The 21,405-nt window shown below is 43.0% G+C and overlaps 3 protein-coding genes across 5 annotated transcripts; 2 read left to right on the forward strand and 1 right to left on the reverse strand.

Annotated features, from left to right (window-relative positions):
* Positions 1-198: 198 nt before the first annotated feature.
* On the forward strand, positions 199-7,117 carry LOC115178472 (protein FAM83B). 3 transcript variants are annotated; one of them, XM_029739674.1, is made up of 6 exons: positions 199-476; positions 611-663; positions 823-1,329; positions 2,390-2,554; positions 3,811-3,935; positions 4,169-7,117. In XM_029739674.1, exons 2-6 carry the CDS (start codon positions 640-642, stop codon positions 6,423-6,425), a joined length of 3,078 nt encoding a protein of 1,025 aa, XP_029595534.1. In that variant the 5' UTR covers positions 199-476; positions 611-639; the 3' UTR covers positions 6,426-7,117. The 3 variants fall into 3 exon arrangements, with proteins under 3 accessions (XP_029595534.1, XP_029595535.1, XP_029595536.1); XM_029739675.1 differs by lacking the exon at positions 611-663; XM_029739676.1 differs by lacking the exon at positions 611-663 and having other exon boundaries at positions 850-1,329.
* Positions 7,051-10,221, reverse strand: LOC115178473 (lengsin). The gene is made up of 4 exons (XM_029739677.1): positions 9,952-10,221; positions 8,870-9,572; positions 8,565-8,728; positions 7,051-8,401 (listed from the first exon to the last, which is right to left on the reverse strand). Exons 1-4 carry the CDS (start codon positions 9,994-9,996, stop codon positions 7,187-7,189), a joined length of 2,127 nt encoding a protein of 708 aa, XP_029595537.1. The 5' UTR covers positions 9,997-10,221; the 3' UTR covers positions 7,051-7,186.
* A 6,807-nt stretch (positions 10,222-17,028) lies between these two features.
* LOC115178477 (protein tyrosine phosphatase type IVA 1) lies at positions 17,029-21,207 on the forward strand. The gene is made up of 6 exons (XM_029739683.1): positions 17,029-17,183; positions 18,310-18,911; positions 19,130-19,222; positions 19,347-19,477; positions 19,728-19,802; positions 20,102-21,207. Exons 2-6 carry the CDS (start codon positions 18,807-18,809, stop codon positions 20,217-20,219), a joined length of 522 nt encoding a protein of 173 aa, XP_029595543.1. The 5' UTR covers positions 17,029-17,183; positions 18,310-18,806; the 3' UTR covers positions 20,220-21,207.
* Positions 21,208-21,405: the final 198 nt, after the last annotated feature.

The raw sequence follows: 21,405 nt of genomic DNA on the forward strand, positions 1-21,405 counted from the left end.
ACCAATAACTTTAGACGATACGGACTTCTGTATCGCACAATATCCTTTTGATATTCTCCTCAAATATGTTTTAAGAACATGTTAAATATTATACAAATGTACACTCCACAGAATAGGTCATATTTGGTGTAACATCACTACCTATAAAGAATACTACTGTGTTTCCTTTCACCCAAACAAGATACTACTAGCCTGACTTCCAAACCTCTGAAAGGTGAGGGAGGGACTCTCAAGTGATGTGTTTTGTCAAAGTGGTGAATGGGGTGAAGATTGTAGCAGGTTTGATCTATTAACATAAAAAAAATCATATCCACACCCATCATTGACTGCTCACTTTTTTATGAGTCATTCGACAGCGGTGCCGGTCAGGGTTGACTTGCTGGCTGTGATTCACAATGTTCAACTTACTGGACAATTTAACACATTCAATGGGATTTTAAAAGCTGAAAGAGCTGGCTATCATTGCTGACCATGAAGTAAGTCTAGTTTGTTGACATTATGACATTCAATTGAGTGCAAGGCCTCTTTTCTGTCTTTCTCCCCTGAAATTTTCAGAACTATTTGAAAATATCCTTTGTGGTGTACTGTCTGTACTTGAATTTCCACACAGGTGGAGTGTATTTTCTACAAATGTACTGAATGAAGAATGTCTACACAAACATGGTAAAATCAAACAGTTATTGGAAGTTTCACGTGTTAGTTTGTGAGTCAACTGTTTCACTTAAATGGGTTTGGCATTATACACAGTGAAGATGAAAATAGTACAAGTCACAATTTAATCAGTTCTGTCATAACACATAATATATTGTATATTTTTTTAAGGTAATAACCCCATTCTACATAAATCAGAGATCCTCTCAGGGGGAAATCGTACAAATGGAATCCAAGCTCTCCTGTCTGTTGTCATTCAAAGAAGACATGATTCCAGCGGAATACATTCAGCCACACTACAAGGAATCCTACCGGCTTGCCATCTACGCTCTGGTCAGTGGGGGTAACGATGCCTACCAGGAGTACCTCAAAGCCGAACAACTCAGTGACTTTCTCTCTGAAGAGGAGGTCATCTTCATTTTGGACAATGCAGAGTTGCCAGTCCCGGAGGATGAGGATTATGAAGCAGGGAAACGTGAAAGTGTAGAAAATGTCATAGCTCCCTCGACTTACTTCCCCACTGAGTCAGATGAGGAGGTTCCTGACCTTGACCTCGGCTGGCCAGAGTTCACCAATGAGAACGTGGAGACAAACATCAGCCTGCTTTTCCACCCTCCCAGACACAACACACCGACTATCAAAGAGATGATACGTAAACAAATCCAAGATGCAAGACAGGTAACGAAGCACAATAATATAATTTCCCATCAATAATTTGCAGTGTCTGGTATTTACTGTTATGGTGTGTACAAATTCACATTCCCAGTTTGAATTGTCTTTCTCACAGAGTAGCATTTCCCACAGGTGCACATGTTGAGAAAAAATTAATGTTCAGTTAAATGTCTGTGGCATATCAACCACCTAAGCCTGTCTCAACTTGAACCGGTTTCAACGTAGGCCTACTGAAATGTTAGCTTCACATGTCATGGCTGCCTGCCAGACTTATTGTGTTCTGAAAGGTTTCCACTTATCATCCTTACAATTGGATATGTAATTCCAGAAGGTTAAAAAAGGGTGTGTGCGGATAACAAAAGTCAGCGTTACTTCTCAAAACAGCACATACTGTGCTGTACACTTTTGAATACCACAAATCCTCAATGTTGGGGAAGCTACACTGAAAATATAGTTTACCAAGCTACCAATTACTTCACACTGGAAGAAGTTAAGCTACACTGAAGCAATCCTTAAGAAAAATATAGTTTACTTATGTAAAGATACTTTGAAAAAGTAGTTCACTACTTTGTGAAAAATGATCATATATAAATCTGAAATGTCATTGACCCCAAATTGCAAGAACAGATTGCTCTGGAGTCAGATGTGTAATTTAGCCTATTAAACACAAAAAGTGAGAATAAGCATACGAAAAGTGTTTTGTGAGAATTAGGCAGGTCTGATGCAGAAAAAGAAATGAAATTCTTGCCTACTTCACCCATGTTTTATTTTAGAAAAAAAGTAGTGTGTAGTTCCAGCATGTACCTACACCACTACATTGCAAAACAAGTAATAAACTACTGAAAATATTTCAATTTTGTTCAACTACCACCAAGCTACTGAAAAAATGCAATTAAATTACTAGTTGAACTACATGTAGTTCACTACTCCCCAACACAGCAATTACTAGAGAGAAAAAGACGAGGCACCGTTTCAGATTTGGTGACCAAGTTCTGACACTTCTACTTTCAATAAACCTCTGCTGTTCACACAACTGATAATGAAGCGTCATTCCTTTTTATTCTAGGTTATTGCTATAGCGATGGATGTCTTCACTGACGTTGATATTTTGAAGGAGATTGTCAATGCGACTACTAGGGGAGTGATGGTCTACATACTTCTTGATGACTTCCAATTCAAAAGCTTTCTGAATATGGCTAAGAGCGCAGGTGTCCAAATCCAAGATCTCAAGGTAAGGAATTATATTTGAAATACTTCGCAAAATGTCAATGAACTATAACAAAAACTTCTGCTTCGTCCAATGAATACCACCATTTTTCTACATATAATTTGTGTATTCCATTACACTGTGTGTATAAAAAAATAGGAAGACCTTCCTAATATTGAATTGCACACCCTTTTGCCCTCAGAACAGCCTCAATTAGTCAGGGCATGGACTCTACAAGGTGTCGAAAGCGTACCACAAGGATGTTGGCCCATGTTGACTCCAATGCTTCCCACAGTTAAAGTCAAGTTGGCTGGATGTCCTTTGGATGGTGTACCATTCTTGATACGTATGGGAAGTGGTTGAGCTCAAAAAATACAGCAGCACTGCAGTTCTTGACACACTTAAACTGGTGCGCCTGGCAACTACTACCATACCCTTTTCAAAGGCAATAGTTTGTCTTGCCTATTCATCCTCTGAATGGCACACATACAGTACACAATCAATGTCTCAATTGTCCCAAAGCTTAAAAATCCTTCTTTAACCTGTCTCCTCCCCTTCAATCTACACTGATTGAAGTGGATTTAACAAGTGACATCAATAAGGGATCATAGCTTTCAACTGGATTCACCTGGTCAGTCTATGTCATGGAAAGGGCAGGCGTTCCTAATATTTTGTACGCTCAGTGTATATTCACAAAGGAATTGTAAGAGCTTAAAGTCCTGATTAAATTGTATTTATTTTATCAGGGCATCATACTGAGACCAAGGTCTCTTTAAATGCATAGCAGGAGTTTGTCAGTGGCATGACCTTTTAACTATTGGCAGGAGTCTTCGCGGATTAGCTATGACATTTGCTCCACACCCTTGGTGGAAATGCAGTAGTCATTTACCGGTATGTCTATTTCCCCTGAAGCATCATCAGTGTATTAACATGCTGGATATCATCAGCGGGTTTATTTCATGAAGTTTATAATGCGGTGCCAGGCTTGTTCCTGTTACGCAGTGTCTTTACCCTTTGTCTCAATTGGATATATCGAGAACTTGTTTTTGAGAAAAAACAAAGTTTCCCAATAAAAGATTAAATGTGTTTGTTATCTGGCTGTAACGCTTAATCATTCCAAACCAATTTTCTGGTTGGCCTCCTGTCAATGGTTTTGGGGATGGTTGTCACAAGTTGTTAAGGTTAGAGTTGTAGTAGTGGTGTGTGTGCGTGTGTGTGTGTGTGTGTGTGCGAAAAATAAATGGTGAGAGATTTTATCTCTGTTCTTCTGTTTTGTTCAGAACCTGCGAGTTCGGACAGTGAAAGGACAGCAGTACATGTGTCGATCTGGAGCAAAGTTCCATGGATCTTTGGAGCAGAGGTTTCTATTGGTGGACTGCAAAACAGTGTTGTACGGCACATACAGGTATGTCTAACCCAGTACAACCAACTATGTCCCCTCTATTGCATTTAAAACGTAAATCTGTTCCCAAACTCTTCCTTATACTTGTTAAATACAGTATGTTAAATATAGTATTATACATACATTATATAGCATACTAACATTTTCTAAAGTATTCATGGAGTTTTATATATAACTAACATGATGACTGTATTTATTTATTATAACACCTTTCTTTTGATCTCCCTTTTCTCCAGCTTCATGTGGTCCTATGAGAAGATCAACCTCAGCATGGTCCTGGTGGTCACAGGGCAGCTGGTGGGCTCCTATGACGAGGAGTTCAGACGTCTGTTCGCCCGATCCACTCTTCCCGCCACTCTCTCTCAGGAGAGAGACTTCCGGAAAGAGCCGGCAACGTCCACATACGATCCTTATTCCGGTCGTCTCTTCGAGAGCAGACTCTCTCTCGACCAGATTCACATGAGATCCCGTGGGAGACAGCTTGGCTTGATGAGCTCTACCGGTCAACAGAAGGACGATCGATACAACAATGGACAGATGGTCAAAAGAGGACTGAGCTTTCAGGACAGACTGAATCAATCTCACTGCACCGATATGGGGAAACTTGTGAGGGGACACAGCTACGCCGGAGAGCTGCCGCGGAGAGGGAATTCCACAACTCACTTGAGGAACGTAAGAGATGAAGTTGGCGGCGCTCACGGTGCCCCTGAGAGAGGCAAACGCAGCGAGGATCTACTGTTTCCAGGCAGGATGAATCATTACACGCAGAAGAGGTATGGCATTGACCAACAGCACCTACTCCCTTATAGCAGTGAGAACTCTCTTAGCAAGTGGAAAATCGACTCGTACCTCAATAACAGTGATGCGACCCTAGGGGAGCCAGTTGAGAATCTGCATCTGCCTGACAGTACTCAGAACCCAAACACATCATCCCGGATGAGAACATCAGTCCTCTTCAACAGCCGTCTGGCAGAGCAGTCTGAAACTCCTAACTATATGTCTGAGCACTCTGTGACATCTCCACAAGGCAGTCTATGGATGCTATCTCCACAGGGCAGTCTAAGAGTGACATCTCCACAGAGCAGTCTAGGTGGCCTAAGCAACTTCCAAGCCCAACTGACCCCTGCTAGATTGAGGGAGAGTCAGACGAGATTGGAAGAGATCAGACGGAAAAGGCTCAGTTTAAATGAGTATGAGGAACCTGTCAGCAACTTAAGGCCAGGGCAGAGCCAGGATTCTCTCCGGCTGTCTATTTTCGCTACTCTCGAAAGAGCTAAAGGAAGGTTGTCAGAGAGAGCCCTGGATAAAAGGCACAGTGCGGCAGAGCTAGCAGGCAGCTCAGAACACAGTTCTAATCAAGGACCATCTAGCTGTAGAGAGGAACTCACCCCAGGAGGTCAACAGGAAGAGGAAAACAGAATTGAAGACCAAAAATATAAACTAACCAATTTTAGTGATGCACAAAGGTCTGTCTCACAATACGATATCACGACCAAGACAGAGAGGAATCCTCTTGATGACTGGCAAGAGCCTCTCTCCAGGACGATGTCGGCAGCCCAACTGGGAATACAACTAAAGGAACCTTTGCTCAAGCCCTCCAACTTCAGACCAACTGGACTTAATGTGGAGAGCTCTAAAGCGCTAACATCTTTGATTGGAATACCAGAGGAGAAGGAGGGCCCCACCAGGAAGAGTCATGGCTCCACTGACCAGCTGGCCAACATCTCCGACTTGGTGCTCTCCGCAGACAAAGAGGAAACATGCCAAAGTGTGAATCCATTGAAACCCAGAACTTCTGTGAAATCAATAATGAATATGGTGCATGCCAATGTTTCAGTGGAGAAAATGGTGGAGAAAACGTCACACAAGGAAGAAGGAGCAGAACTCCAAAGGCAGAATTCATTCAGATCCACAATTCAAAGGATAGGTTCAGTAAGATCAAAGCATTTAGTGCAGGCTGACATTTCAGCAGGGCAGAGAACCATCTCAGATCCTCCTGGAAAACCATCAGCTGTGCGACTTACTACATCACCCAAAGGTCATTCTCCAAGCCCTTCCAGGTCATCACACATTGCGGCTGGCACTGAAACCGAAAAGGAACAACAACAAAATTCTCTCAGCCCAGCAGGTAAATCCTCATCTCCTGGGTTAACTACAAGCTGGGTTAGAAGGAGCTTTAGAAAGAAATGTGAACCGGACCAGGACTCCCTGACCTCCACAAACACTGTGGAGAGTGAAGCATCAATTCATTCAGACACCGGGCGGAAACGAGCATATAGCCGGTTTGAGAGTTTTGTTTCATTTGACAACAAGCCTTCTGATAAACCGACAACAACTACTACAAACAGATATGATTCAGACAAACACAGGAGTTTGTTTGTGAGACATCCCTCTATTAGTTCCATGCACAGCTATCAGACTGAAACTACGCCTAATGAAAATAAGCTTGGCCGATTCATACAACGGGTGGGGAATCTCATCAGCAAGAAGTGAATTTGTAAATGTTGTCTATGATCAAGGCAATAACAGCACTGTTCTATGACAGGGTTTGTATAGTAAATTAGACTGTTAAGTCTTTAGGGAATTTGCATGTATTTTTTTGCACTGGTTATGGGATACATTTTATTGTAAAAATTGTTATATATTGGAATGTTCTAATATGGCAAGTGTGCTAATTCTGATAAAGCAATATCATTCTGATTCCTTACTTGTGAAATGGTCAGTTAGATTGTCCCTTAGTTGTCAATTGAATACCCCAAACGTGAGTATATTACTGTCCTTTGTTTTGAGTTCATAGTAGACATTTCGTTTTAAAAAGTGTATACATGCATATGAAAATAATTGCTTCAATATAAGGTGGTGTGTGTTCAGCTAGAAATGTAAAATAAGTTTCAATGAGTATTCAGTGTGAAGTGGCCAGTTTCCTTTCATACATTTTCCCATCGCACTGTAATAGGTTGAGAATGTTATTTATGTTTGAGTACCATACTGACAGCTATCTACTGTAAGGCATCATAATTCAAGACCCAAACCCCAGATGTTTCCTACTCTCTTTTTTAAGAAATCTGATTAAATGTGATAATTCATTTTCAATTCATTTGGGCCCTGCAAACAGATGTTGATATTTCAATCATGTTTTTATTGTTTTCTGTCAAATATGGAATAAAAAAAGATATATATTGAAAGAAAGCATTGTGTGAATTCGATCAATCCATTTGTTTAACAGGAATCCGACGGTACAATATTGAGTACTTCTATATGAAATATTCCAGACATTTGTTCCTCTCTGCATCCAATTCTTCAGTCTCAATCTCAAATTGCTTCAGAGCAATAAAATACTGCACAAATGGTTCTCCCAGCGCTCCGCGAATCACATGGTCTTCGCTCAAAGCCACCAGAGCGTCTTCCAGCTTCACAGGGATGGAAAACTGCTGTTTCCCCAGCTGGGTGTGGGTGGAGGCCCTGGTCAGACCCGTCTCAGCCGCCAGGTTGCGTTTGATACCGTCCAGTCCTGCCGCCACAGTGGCCGCCAGCACCACGTATGGGTTAGCCATGGCCGAGCCCAGCTTGTTGTCGATATGCATCTCCCGCCCGCCGTGGCATTTTACATTGAAGGCGCTGCTGTTGTCATTGTAGCCGTAGGTGGCGTAGAGCATGTTGTGCTTGGGGTCTTTAACCTTCTTGGCGATGTGGCTGCGGCAGCCCAGCCCAGGGGAGAGCAGGCAGCTCAGGGCGGCCGAGTGGCTCAGGAGCCCCGCAAGCCACTTCCTGCCAATCTCCGACAGCTCCCCACCGCCGTGGTCCCCGGTGTGGAAGAGACTACGACGGCCGTTGGCGTCCCAGAGAGAGTGGGAAAGCACCCCGGCATTGTACAGGCTGTCATCGGTGAAGAAGCTGGCGATGTAGCTGTGTTTCCTCGCCATCTCTTTGATGCCGGTACGAAACGTGAAGGCGGTGTCGGCGGCCGCGATGCCAAACTCCGGCCTCAGGTTGATCTCCATCTGGCCGGGCACCATGGCTGAGGCTAAACTGTCCACGTCGGCCCCCATGCAGTACATCCCATTCACCAGCTGCTGGAAGAAGGGCAAGTCGTGGTTGCTGGCCAGGGTGGTGGCAGGGAACAGAATGGTCTTGGGGCCCACCCTGTCTGGCGCGCCCAGGACACAGCACTCGTAGGTGAAGGAGGAGTACAGGGAGAAACCCATGCTCTGGAGCTGCCCCATCAGCTGCTTGGCAATGAGGCGGGGTGCGGTGCGCAGGGGGCTGCCGGTTATCATGCAGGGGTCACAGATGACCCGGGCCGTCTGCTCTGCCCAGGGCAGCACCCTGAAGGTCGACAGGTCTGGGATAAGCAGCACGTCGCTGCTGAAGTTGGCAGGGTTGTTGGCGTGGTCCACCTCACAGCTCTTAGGGCTAAGGGTCAGCTCTAGGTAGCTTCTTGGCATCGGCACCCCATATACTGCTTTCTCCTGTAAAGATAAAACAAACTTTACATCATGGGACTTTTCCTATAGGCAAGCATAACCATTGAGCAACCATTTAAACAAATAACATTATAACATTGCGGGTTTTCTCAATACACTATAGTTAGTATGTTTCAGGATGTTTGTGTACTGTGTGTGAGATGATTACATGAAAGAAGCGGACTGGCACTGTCTTAGACCTGGACACCCCATGGAGATCCGTGGCCTCGAAGCGGACAAAGTTGATATTCTCCCGGACAATCTGCTGCTTGATGTGCTCCATGGCTGAGAAGCTCTGAGTCCCAGACTTATCCATGTTGTCTTTACTGTTATCTATGAGAAAAAGAGCCAAAAGCAACTATCATGTCTGTAAAAAAAGATGTTCGCCTGTGATGGAACTACTGTATTAGCTACAAGTTTATAAAAAATGAAAATAAAAGCTTTTTGATAAAACTAATCCCAAACCAGACTAACCTGTTTGTGAGTTCCAGGTCTCTCCACAGTTGGCACTACTGTTCTCAAAGGTGGACGACCGAACTCCAGATTGCCTGTTTGCTCCAGTCAGATCGGACGAGTCCATACCGGAGCCAAGCTGGAGGGAGCTGCTGTCCCTGGACCTGGTGGACACCCTCCTGGAAGCATCAGAGTGGGGCTTGAAAGTGGTGAAGGAGGACTGGGACTCTGGACGTCCATCTCCCCTGTTGGTCCCATGCAGGTTGGTCCCATGCAGGTAGGTATAAGGGGCTGGGCTTCCAGGACGCCTCCCCTCCTCCTTCCCCCGGGCACCAAGCATGGAACTATCCTTCAGGATACTCTTCAACTCATCCATGGTCTGTCTGGAGACCCCCACGTCTCTATTGGACGCCCTTTGGCTGTAGGTGCAACCCTCTCTGGACCACTCCACCCTGGAGGGGGGGCCCTCATCCTGCCTGGGCCGGTCCCTCTCTGGAGACCCAGAGGGCCTGTGGGAGTGGGTAGAGGGGCTGATAGAGATGATGGTGGGGTTGTTTTCTGAGGGTCTGGGGCTGCTCACGTAGTCGGAGTGGTGGACTATGGACGGCCCCCCTCTGTCCCAGTCCACTGGGGCCACGTGTTTCCCACTCACCTTCACTCCCTTCTTCTTGCCCAGGCTCATTCCACTGCCATCTACCTGGTCTCTGAGCTTACTTGAGCCCTCCTGGAAACACCACCCAACCACCAAAAATATACAGTATTTTAAGTACTTTTTAAAATATATTTATTATATAGTTATTAATAAACATATATATTTATGAATATATATATATATATATATAAGTATTAAAATGTATATATATATACATTTATATATATATACAATTAAATTAACAATGCATTTGTTACACCATATTAAAACAAAAGGAATGGAAAAGGAACACTTTTTTTACCATTTTCTTTTTCAATAGTGATGTTCTTTAAGATTATTGAATTCAGTTACCATTCATGAGCAAAAAAACAACAACAACGTTGTGTCCAAATCCAAAACACCATACTGGGATTTACAGGTCGAAAAAATATAAAAGAGCTAGAGATGTTACCTCGAGAACGAGATCCTCTGAGTCATGCATTCCTTTTATACTCATTTGTGAGTTTTGACCTGAGATTTGAGTGCCTTCATTTGAAACCAGAGCTATGCTCGCACATTTCTTTTATGGACAATTGGCACAATGGTGATGGATTGGAAAATTCTCTCACCACACCCATGAGCACTCCTGTTGGACACTGGTATCCACTGACAACTGGTAGAGACTGAAACACGTCTGCTTTCACCCCAGTGGCTATTAACATCGACAGTTCAATATCCCTCTTTGTGTCAATGCAAAGGGAGGTGGAGACAAAAACGCACAGCTCAGCTATTTTGTTTGTGCATACAATCATGACACTCAGGCAGTTTCTAGAAAGATGCATTTCGTTCAAAAGTACTTTTTCTAGAATAATGAGAAACATTAACATATTTTTCAGGCATCTACAATAGATGTTGTAACTCTAACTTTTTGCTGATATAAACTCTTTGATGGTAAAGAACTAGGCTACTGGCTGTATGAAATAAAACTAGATTTGATATGGCTTCACAAAACCTTTATATCAAGACTGGGACCAAATATGTTCTTTTTTCTATAATCATTTCTATAGTGAGATTAATTTATATTTAGATTAACTTGCGCAACATTGGCATAGGACCTAGATTGAATTTAGTGCTCATCCAAGACACTGTAGCAACTTGATAACAACTTAATTACAATATTATTAAGAACAACTATGCTACTATATTATATCCTAAAATACTTTTCACTGAAATACCTAATAAGATAAATGTTTTAGTAATATAGACTGCAGTACAGTATAGCCTAGCTATAGCCTACTTATAAATACCTACAAAATAGTGCATTTTACATGCTAAGATGTGTGCATTATGATGTGAAGAATTCCGGTCACTCAACTTTTGAAAGAATAGCCTATTTGTTGCCACATAAGCCTAATAGGGCCTAAATGATGGTTGTCACTAGCTTCTATGAGAAGGACGCTATCCCAGCCCACAAATCGGATGTGGGCATTCCTGCATCTGCAGGAAACCCTCTTTATACTTCTATTCGTCAATTTTTAAACTATAGTCTCAGTCGGTATTCAAGTAATAATAAGGAATTCCCCTCGACCACGCTCACAAATTGAGAAAAACCAACATTAATTCCTATTGACCCCCATTGTAAAAGAGGCAACTTCCCCCCCAAAAATGCACTGTCATGTTAACAAGCAACATATCTCAAAAACAGGAAATGTCAAAGTAAAATGGACAATATGGAATGGACAATCACAACTGTTGTCCTGGAGTTCCACCCCATTGTCATGATCTGTCACGTCCTGACTAGTAAAAGGGGTTATTTGTCATTGTAGTTTGGTCAGGGCGTGGCAGGGGGGTGTTTGTTTTGTGTGGCTCGGTGTTTTTGGTTTATGTTCTATATTTTCTATTTCTATGTGTTTATCTAGCTTTTCTATTTCTATGTTAGTTTTGGCAATGACCTCCAATTAGAGGCAGCTGGTTGTTGTTGTCTCTAATTGGAGGCCATATTTAGTTGTGTTTGTTTTCACTTGTGTTTGTGGGTGGTTGTTTCTAGTATAGTCTGTGCACCTTACTGGACTGTTTTCGTCGTCGTTTTGTTTTGTTTAAGTGTTTTAAGTTTTAAAGTAAAGAAGATGATCGCTATACCCGCTGCGCCTTGGTCCACTCCTTACGACGCCTATGACAGAACCACCCACCAAAGAAGGACCAAGCAGCGGAGGAAGGAGCAGAAGGAGAGCTATTTGGAGTCATGGACATGGGAGGAGATCCTCGATGGTAAGGGTCCATGGAGCCAGGTTGGGGAGTACCAGCGCCCGAAGGAGGAGCTGGAGGAAGCTAAGAGGGAACGACGGCGGTATGAGGCATTATATCCTCCATTTCAGGAGGAGAGGAGGCAGCCCCAAAAACTAATTTGGGGGGGGGCATACGGGTAGTTGGGCTAAGTCAGGGGGAGCCCTGACCTAACTTCCCGGGCGTACAGGAGAGAGCCGTGGAGCAAAAAGGAGCCAGTCAAGGAATCAAGCGAGGAGCTTGACGTGAGATTCCGGAGAGAGGTACTGGCGGAAAGGGCACGAAGGAGCACCTGTGCTTACTATGGGGAGCGACGAATCAAGCAAGCACCATGTTATGCGGAGATACGCACGGTATCGCCAGTGCGCAGCTACAGCCCGGTGCACTTGGTGAAAGCTCCTCACAGGTGTCATGCTAGAGCCAGCATCGAGCCAGGACCAGTGATGCAAGTTGCAAGCATCAGACCGCTGGTGAGGGTTCATAGGCCAGTGTATCCTGTTGCTGCTCCTCGTACTCTTCCTCCCAGTACATCAGCCCAGTCCGGTACGTCCTGTTCCTGCTCCTCGCACTAACCCTGAGGTGCGTGTTACTAGGCTGGCGCCTCCAAAGCCAGCCCCATGCATCAGGCCTCTAGTGCGTCTGCCCAGTCCAGTACGTCCTGTTCCTGCTCCTCGCATTAGCCCTGAGGTGCGTGTCACTAGTCTGGCCCGTCCAAAGCCAGCCCCATGTATCAGGCCTCTAGTGCGCCTGCCCAGGCCAGTACGTCCTGTTCCTGCTCCTCGCACTAGCCCTGTGGTGCGGGTTACTAGTCTGGCGCCTCCTAAGCCAGCCCCACGCATCAGGCCTTCAGTGCGCATTCCCAGTCCAGAGCTTCCGGCGACAGTTCCCCGTCCAGAGCTTCCGGCGACAGTTCCCCGTCCAGAGCTTCCGGCGACAGTTCCCCGTCCAGTGCTTCCGGCGACGTCCTACAGTCCGGAACCGACAGAGACGGCCTGCAGTCCGGAACCGACAGAGACGGCCTGCAGTCCGGAACCGACAGAGACGGCCTGCAGTCCGGAACCGACAGAGACGCTCCTCAGCCCTGAGTCTCCAGCGACGCTCCTCAGCCCGAGGCCTCCAGCGACGCACCTCAGCCCTGAGCCTCCAGCGACGCACCTCAGCCCGAGGCCTCCAGCGACGCCTCTTAGCCCAGAGCCTTCAGCAGTGGTCTACAGCCCTGAGCCTTCAGCGGGGGTGGGCAGGTTAGAATGGGGACTAAGCCCAGAGCCAGAGCCACCTCCGTAGTGGGAGGATTGGGAAGGGGGGGTGTAGCACAGGGACCGTCGTTGACGGTGGACACCCTCCCTTCCCTCCCTTTAAGTTTGGGGTTGTTTTTTTTGTGGGGTTGTTTTTTGTGGGGTTTTTGTTTCTTAGGTGCATTCGGGGTCTGCACCTTTGGGGGGGGGGGGGGTACTGTCACGTCCTGACCAGTAAAAGGGGTTATTTGTCATTGTAGTTTGGTCAGGACGTGGCAGGGGGTGTTTGTTTTGTGTGGTTCGGTGTTTTTGGTTTATGTTCTATATTTTCTATTTCTATGTGTTTATCTAGCTTTTCTATTTCTATGTTAGTTTTGGCAATGACCTCCAATTAGAGGCAGCTGGTTGTTGTTGTCTCTAATTGGAGGCCATATTTAGTTGTTTGTTTTCACTTGTGTTTGTGGGTGGTTGTTTCTAGTATAGTCTCTGCACCTTACTGGACTGTTGTCGTCGTTGTTTTGTTTAAGTGTTTTTCTTTAATAAAGTAAAGAAGATGATCCCTATATCCGCTGCGCCTTGGTCCAATCCTTACGACGCCCATGACATGATCAGAGGTTTCAAGTTTGTATCCGTAAATTGTCCGGACCAGACGTCTTTTTTTTTGTGTTTTACAAACGGGAGGCTTACCACATAGATGAGCGTACATAAAATTTGATTTCTGGCAACACTGTAGGCTACACCTCAGTAAGCTCGGACTGACGCTGATGCCTTTTGGATGTTTTTTTTGGTGCAGTCCGAACCGGCCTTGATTTCCACATCCATGGACATTGGTTTTTGGTCCGGTCTGAATCAAATCTGAACCAATCATAGGCATCTATGTTTGGTTCAGATTTGGTGCGGTCAAGACCGACCTTGATTTCAACGTCTACGGACGCCACTTGGCGTTTGGGCCGGTCCAGACTGGACAAAATCTGAAGCAAATTTGGTCTGCGCCGAGTTGCGCAGCGGTCTAAGGCACTGCATCTCAGTGCTTGAAGTGTCACTACAGACACCCTGGTTCGAATCCAGGCTGTATCACAACTGGCCGTGATTGGGAGTTATATAGGACCCAGCGTCGTCTGGGTTTGGCCAGTGTAGGCAGTCATTGTAAATAAGAATTTGTTCTTAACGGACTTGCCTGGTTAAATAAAATAAATATTTTCAACTTTCATTTAGAACCAAACATGAGGCTGATTTCAACATCGGGAAAATACATGTTTTCAATGTCTGGGAAATAAGTATTTTCAACATCTAGAAAATGTTTTTTTTTCAACTTTCATTCAGAACTGAAATACGTATTTTTTCAACGTCTGCAAAAGATGCCTTTTCAACGTCCTAGAAAATATGTTTTTTAAATGTACAGCAAATATGTATTTTCACCTCTCATTAAGAACCTAAATTAAACCAAACCTTAACGTCTGGAAAATACATATTTTACACGTCTTTTCAACATAATTTTGCTTAGATGGGCCTATTTTAAAAATGTTTTGGGGGGTCTTTTCGTAACATATTGTAAGTTTCGCAAATTCGTAACATATTATATGAATTGTAATTCGTAACATATCACACTAAATGGATGATGGACATCCACAAATTAATACATACCATACAAAACGTAACATATCATACTAAAGGGAGTGTCCCGGATTTACGTACATAGTAATAAGAAATGATCTGAGGCTAGGTTGTAGCTACGGTAGACAGTGTCCTTCGCCCCCACCTGTGGGGAACGTTTTTTTCCAGAACACAGCAGGCGGGAGGTGGGGGCGACCGGTAGACAGTGTCCTTCGCCCACCCGCATGTCAGGCACTGTTTTACCACAGTTCTGTTAATGACGGTGAGGGCAGGTGTTTGACATTCAGGAGAGAAGATCACTCTACCGGTGTCACCCCACATCCCGCTAGCTAGCATGGAGGAATCCCGGAGGCAGGGGCGAAAAACTTTTCTGACCCTTTTGACCCACATTCAGAAGAGTCACACAAGCATGAAGACAAAAGAAAGTACAGTTTGAAGATAGGCAGAAACTGCTTCTCCAATAGACATTTTTCACTTCTCTCATTGACTTCTCAAACCCCAGCCTGGTCTGCTTCACAAGCGTTCCCAGAAATCTTGCAAAGTTGTGCCTCTGGGTTTAGAAACTCTGTGATGAAGATGTAACTCTCGAGGGGGGTTCATGCAGAAACCGATGGGGTGCTCAAGGGGGGTGTTCATGCAGAAATCAATGGAATGCTCGAGGGATGTGGGGGTTCCTGCAAATGCAGGAATGCCCACATGCAGGAACGTCCCGAATTGTGGGCTACAGTTGCACATTATTGGCTTCAATAGCCACAAAGTCATAAACATTTTTATACAATTTCTCTGCTTTATAGGTGAACAGTCAAAATCATGTTTTTCATGAAATTGGATGATATTTGAAGGAAACCAGATCAAAGTATGATGACCAAAGTATGAAAAATGACTGTTGCCAATACACTGATAAAGTTTGATCATAAAGTTACTGGTCCCCTCCCCCCATGTCAAACACTTGTATTCATTATTAAGAAGAAAAGGTAACATCACCTTAACTCTCATTTTAGTACACCAACGGTAACATGATATTCTCTTACCTAATTTAAACAAGTACCGCTTTGTAACCAACGATGGAGAAGGCGTGTTTGCAAAGGAGCATGGTTTATATAGCTAGATAGCTACTCTACTGGTGCCAAAGTATGACTGTAGGGTGTCAGCAAATATAATTAAAAGTTTACCCTATTCATCTATGGCACAGATACTTATACACTGAACAAAAATATAAACGCAACAATTTCAACAATTTCACTGACCTACAGTTCATATGAGGAAATCAGTCAATTGAGATAAATTCATTAAGCCTTAATCTATGGATTTCACATGACTGGGCAGGGGCGCAGCCATCGATGGGCCTGGGAGGGCGTAGGCCCACCCACATGGGAGCCAGGCCCAGTCGATCAGAATGAGTTTTTCCCCACAAAAGGGCTTTATTACAGACAGAAATACTCCTCAGTTTCATCAGGTGTCACCCGTCCAATGATCATTCTGTTTAATCAGCTTGTCGATATGCCATACCTGTCAGGTGGATGGATTATCTTGGCAAAGAGAAATGCTCACTAACAGGGATGCAAACAAATTTGTGCACAAAATTGGAGAGAAATAAGCTTTTTGTGCGTATGGAACATTTCTGGGATCTTTTATTTCAGCTCATGAAACATGGGACCAACACTTTACATGTTGCGTTTATATTTTTGTTTAGTATATGTTTCCCCTTTCATCTGTGTCTGGTGTTAGCTAGTTACTGGCTAGCTAGGTCTTCAGCCAGCATGGAACAAAAGGGGCGAGGGTTGTTCAAAACTCTGACGCAGTTGTCAAGTCAAGACATCCGTCAGTGCTGCTGTGAACCGCATCACGAGACATGCCAAATGGGATAATAAAAATAGATATCTTTGATGGAATTTCAGTGTTGTTGCAATTTCAATGTTGTTGCTTTGTGTATCACCAAATTTGCTTGAGATGATTTTACTTGCTTGACATAGGCGTTTCAAAGAGCTGTCAGTCAAGGCGAGCTCATGAATATAAATCCACCCCACTTAGCCTGCCTTTTCAAACTTCCTGGTAGTTAGCCTTGAGATAAAAAGTACTTTTCCTAGGCTGTCATTGAAAATAAGAATTTGTTCTTAACTGACTTGCCTAGTTAAATAAAGGTAAAATAAAAATAAAACCCTTAAATTAAGACCAAAAAGCAACAAAAAAATAGCTTATTTTGACTTTGTGGCTGTGAAAGCTAGTGGAAACCCTAAATGATAAGCACTTTATAGTCAATAATCAGGAATCCTTATTAAGTATTCAAACAGAGGTGAATAAAACTGAATAGTTGGCTTCTTTTGCGCAGGATTACAACTTGATCCCTGAGAACAGGACCAGTTTGTAGGCTTTCTAGGGTGGGGTTTCAAGAGAGCTCGAGCTCTGAATAGTGATTGGCCATTTGCCTTGCGTCGTACTAGTCGAGTAGACGCCGACTCCGCACGGAGGAATTGCCTTGACTGTATGGTGCAAAACCATTTAATATATTTACTTATTTTTAGGGACCGGCTGTATGATTAAGCTACAATCTTCAATGAGTAAGCATATCCCAGTAAGTGTCAATTTTAATTTAGCAATATTTTGTTACATTGTAGCTAACTACTCGTGTTGTAATTCTGTATCAACTGGTCTTCAATTTTTTAAATGTTAAATCTCGGGCCTCTTCGGCACATGCTTTGTTGTCTTTGTGAAATTGATACATCTGAGTTTTTCCTATGATTAACGGTATGTCAAAGGTGTATACGAAATTAAATGGGCTTTGCCGTTAGATTGACATTTTATTCGAGTATAACGAGGTGGTGGGTTGCCTTTGTGGAGCGCCTTTGAGATCCATTTTCGACGTAGCTATTACCGTCGTATAACATTTACGCATTTTTCTTATTAACTTGTCAGCAATGTCATTGACAGTTTCTATAATCATTCTTACCTTAATTAACTCTAGTTTACTTAAACGAGGCGCTAAATACCTCACTATTCAACATTTCGTTTCTGTCCCAATGGGCATTTACAAGCGCTCGGCTATGAGGCCTCTATACCGGTGATGGCGCCGTCTGCCCTCACAAAGGACAGTTTATCGAAACCCTCTTTCATCATACTTATGTAAATTTCGGTTTGTTTGGGTTTTGTCGTTGGACTGACGTCTAGGTTTGACGTCATTGTATTGTCTCTTAATTAAAGGTCCAATTTGGCTCTAATGTTCAGAACAAAACATTATTTTACAGCCGGAGAATATCGGATTAGCTATCCATACTTCAAGCTTCTTAGACAGTATTTGGAGCACCAGCCAGAGAAAAACATATATGCAATGCTTAGGGCTTGTGGCAAAAAAAATGGCTTTGCTGAAATTCTAACAAATCTTTCCTTCTGTCAACGAGGCATATAGTAGGCCTAATATGTAGATATTACTGCTTTTTGTATGCAATTATAAAGAAAAATAATATGTAGAGAGTTGAGCTGTGACCTACGCAGTCCTTAGTAAGCTACATCCATCCTTCACACATTGGCAGTCATGTTAGACCCATAAATTTAGACCTATGGTTAAACCAGATCTGGGCTGAACAAGAGCAGCAATTATGTGTTTCCATAACCTTCGCTTTTTTAAATTGTTTTAGCCATTTTCCCCTTGAGCTTAGAGGCCTTGTATTTTACTCCCTCCTCCTCCCCCTCGTCTCTTGCAGCAGTTCTGTGGTGTTCTGGGTCACACATTTATGGAGTTTCTGAAGGGCAGTGGGGACTACTGCCAGGCACAGCACGCAGCTGCCTATGCAGACGAGTGAACAGCAGAACGCACCTCCTCTCCGAATACATTGGACCCACAGGAGGAGGATCTGAAACGTTGGCAGGATCAGGACACCTCCTAACCTACCAGCAGAACGAGCCTGGATGGGGTAACTCTACCTGCTGCACACTGCCCTCGTTGGCTTCTGCCTGGTCAGAATCAAGGGGGAACCTGTCTTGTTTTCCCAAAGGAGAAGGGGTTTGATTTTGGTTGTCCACACCCTTTTTTCTGCCAAATCCGACCTCCTTTCGCCCCATAGCCTTCTTTAGCCCACTGGTCACGGTGTATTTTTATTGCGGGAATATAGTTTGACATTTTGTTGATATTCCCTCTCCCTCTAAATAAGTGTTTTTGTTAGATTGTTTTGTGGAAGATCTCGTTTTTCCGTCTGTCACCATGGCGCGTATGAACCGACCTGCCCCTGTGGAGATCACCTACAAAAACATGAGGTTCCTCATTACCCACAATCCAACCAATGCCACTTTGAATAAATTCATTGAGGTGAGCCCTCACATCATTAACACAGTGACGATATCAGAAATTAATTTTGTTATAAAACGTAATGAATGTTCTGGATTCTCATTCTCATAGGTAGTCCCTCTCTTCCATAGTATAAAGGGTCTGTTTAGAAAATATACATGTTTTCCCTGTGTAGTATGTCAAATGTACAATGGCATATGTTGCAGATCATATGAAAATAAAAGTACATTCTTCTACAGGAACTGAAGAAGTATGGAGTGACCACCGTTGTGAGAGTATGTGAGGCCACCTATGATTCCACCTTGGTGGGGAAAGAGGGAATACAGGTTCTGGTAAGCTTCAATATCACTGTTTACATCTCCAATGCAGTACTCATTTACTACTATGTTACTACCGTCTTTGTTTTGGTTTCTGAGAAAGAGGGCAGATGAACTGATTTCCCTCCTCCACCAATAGGATTGGGCGTTTGATGATGGTGCTCCTCCCTCGAACCAGATTGTTGATGATTGGTTGAACCTCCTGAAGACGAAGTTTAGGGAGGAGCCTGGTTGCTGCATTGCTGTCCACTGTGTAGCTGGCCTGGGGAGGTAAACTAGTGTTCTTATTTCCTCTCTTAGTATAGAAACATTTATAATCATGTAACAAGCATTTTAAAACATGTAATAAGTATTTATATTCAGAATTGTGTTAGATTGATGATGCTAGTTCTTTGGTAAGAATGCCAAAACACAATTGGCCATAATACACAATATTAAAAAGTCCCATAGTACCCTAACTGCCTTTGTCAACTTTTCTTCTGAGTATTTACCAATGTGTTTTTTTGTGTTGTACTCCTAGAGCCCCTGTCATGGTTGCCCTGGCTTTGATTGAATGTGGGATGAAATATGAAGATGCTGTCCAGTTCATCCGGCAGTAAGTCTGATGCAAATACACTTTCATGTAGATCTCTTTATACTGTAGCTGCAGCATCTTAAAACGGAGGCTAAAACGCATTGTTTTGAAATAATCGGACTAAGCTGCAATTGAGAAGTTGAAAGTTGAAATTGCGTTATATGTGCCTTAACCCTTAGTACAGTGTAAGTACATTGTAACGGTGGGTTATCTTTCATTCAAAAAGGGAGGCTAGTTTATAAAACCCACTGTTTTGAATTAATATCACTGGCTTGTAATTTAGATGACGTGAGATGACAATGTATTTTCTCTCGTAACAGGAAGCGTCGCGGAGCGTTCAACAGCAAGCAGCTTTTCTACCTGGAGAAGTATCGTCCAAAGATGCGCCTGCGCTTCAAAGACTCCAACGGCCACCGCAACAACTGCTGCATCCAGTAGTAAAGCCAACTAACTCATAGTCCATGCCAACAATGCCCCTATAAAATACATTCATTTCTTTATCTTATCTACCTGGCAGGCTTGTTTTTTTCTTAGTAAATCCATTGTGTTAAAGTATTTCCACCGGAAATTCATTCTTAAACAATTCAAGTTTTCCCTTCTCAATTAAAAAATGTCAAGTGTCAAAAAAGAGGTTAGTTAGTGAACAAGTGACAGTGAATGAGTGTTCTCTATGTGTGCCCTTGGAATTGGAAAGGAGGACAGCCAGTGAAGTAGTCTTGTGAACATCCAGATGTTGATTTATACATGTTGAACACAGCCCAAGGTTTTAATTGGCAAGGGTGCTTATTACTTTAAAAAAAATATTTTAAAAAGTACTGTAATGATGATTTAACATGAGTAGTTAGGTATCCCTTTAAATTTTATGATTCAGTTCGATACTGAATAGAAAGATGTATGCCTTCCTCCACATGGTTAAAACTTGAAATGCCTTACAATTAAAATGGAACAAAAAGGCAATCGAGTGGGTTTGTCATCCACTACATTAGAAAAGGTCTTTCTTTTTTTACTTGGAACAAAAGAATGTTGCCTTTGTCTTGTGCAGGACGTCTACACACTTAAGTCCTTTCAGTAACTATTTTTAATATGAAATGCTTAATTGTTGCAATATTTGTTTATTGAAAGTCTGGGACCTTTTATTTTTTTATTTTCTCTTATCAAATCTTGTTGATTAATTACTGCCATGTCCGAAATGTGATTTGTGTTTTTCGCTTTGAAACTGGACTTCAACGTCTGCGATATTTTGTATGCCTTTTTATTTTGATGTGCGTAACTTAATACTTGGATACTTGATGATTTATGTATTTGAAAATGTGTATTATTAGGTTGGCTATTTATACTATCAATGGATGTGTGTTTTAGTACCGTGAGCAACAAATTGTAACTGTTCACCAACTTGTAAGAGTACATTAAAATGATACACTGAAAACTTGGTTTTGAATGGCATTTAATGCACTTTAATATCAGATTGTACTCCCATTAGTGAAGGCCTTTAATGCCTTACTTGTTTTACATTGGCCTTGTTTGGTTTAATGGATTGTCTCACAGTGGGCTTGTTCTGCCTGTAGTACCAGCATTGGCACTAACAAAAAGTCAGATCTGTCTATGGGACTGCTGACTGGAACTA

Source organism: Salmo trutta, chromosome 38, assembly GCF_901001165.1.
Source record: "Salmo trutta chromosome 38, fSalTru1.1, whole genome shotgun sequence".
Taxonomy (NCBI): Eukaryota; Metazoa; Chordata; class Actinopteri; order Salmoniformes; family Salmonidae; genus Salmo; species Salmo trutta.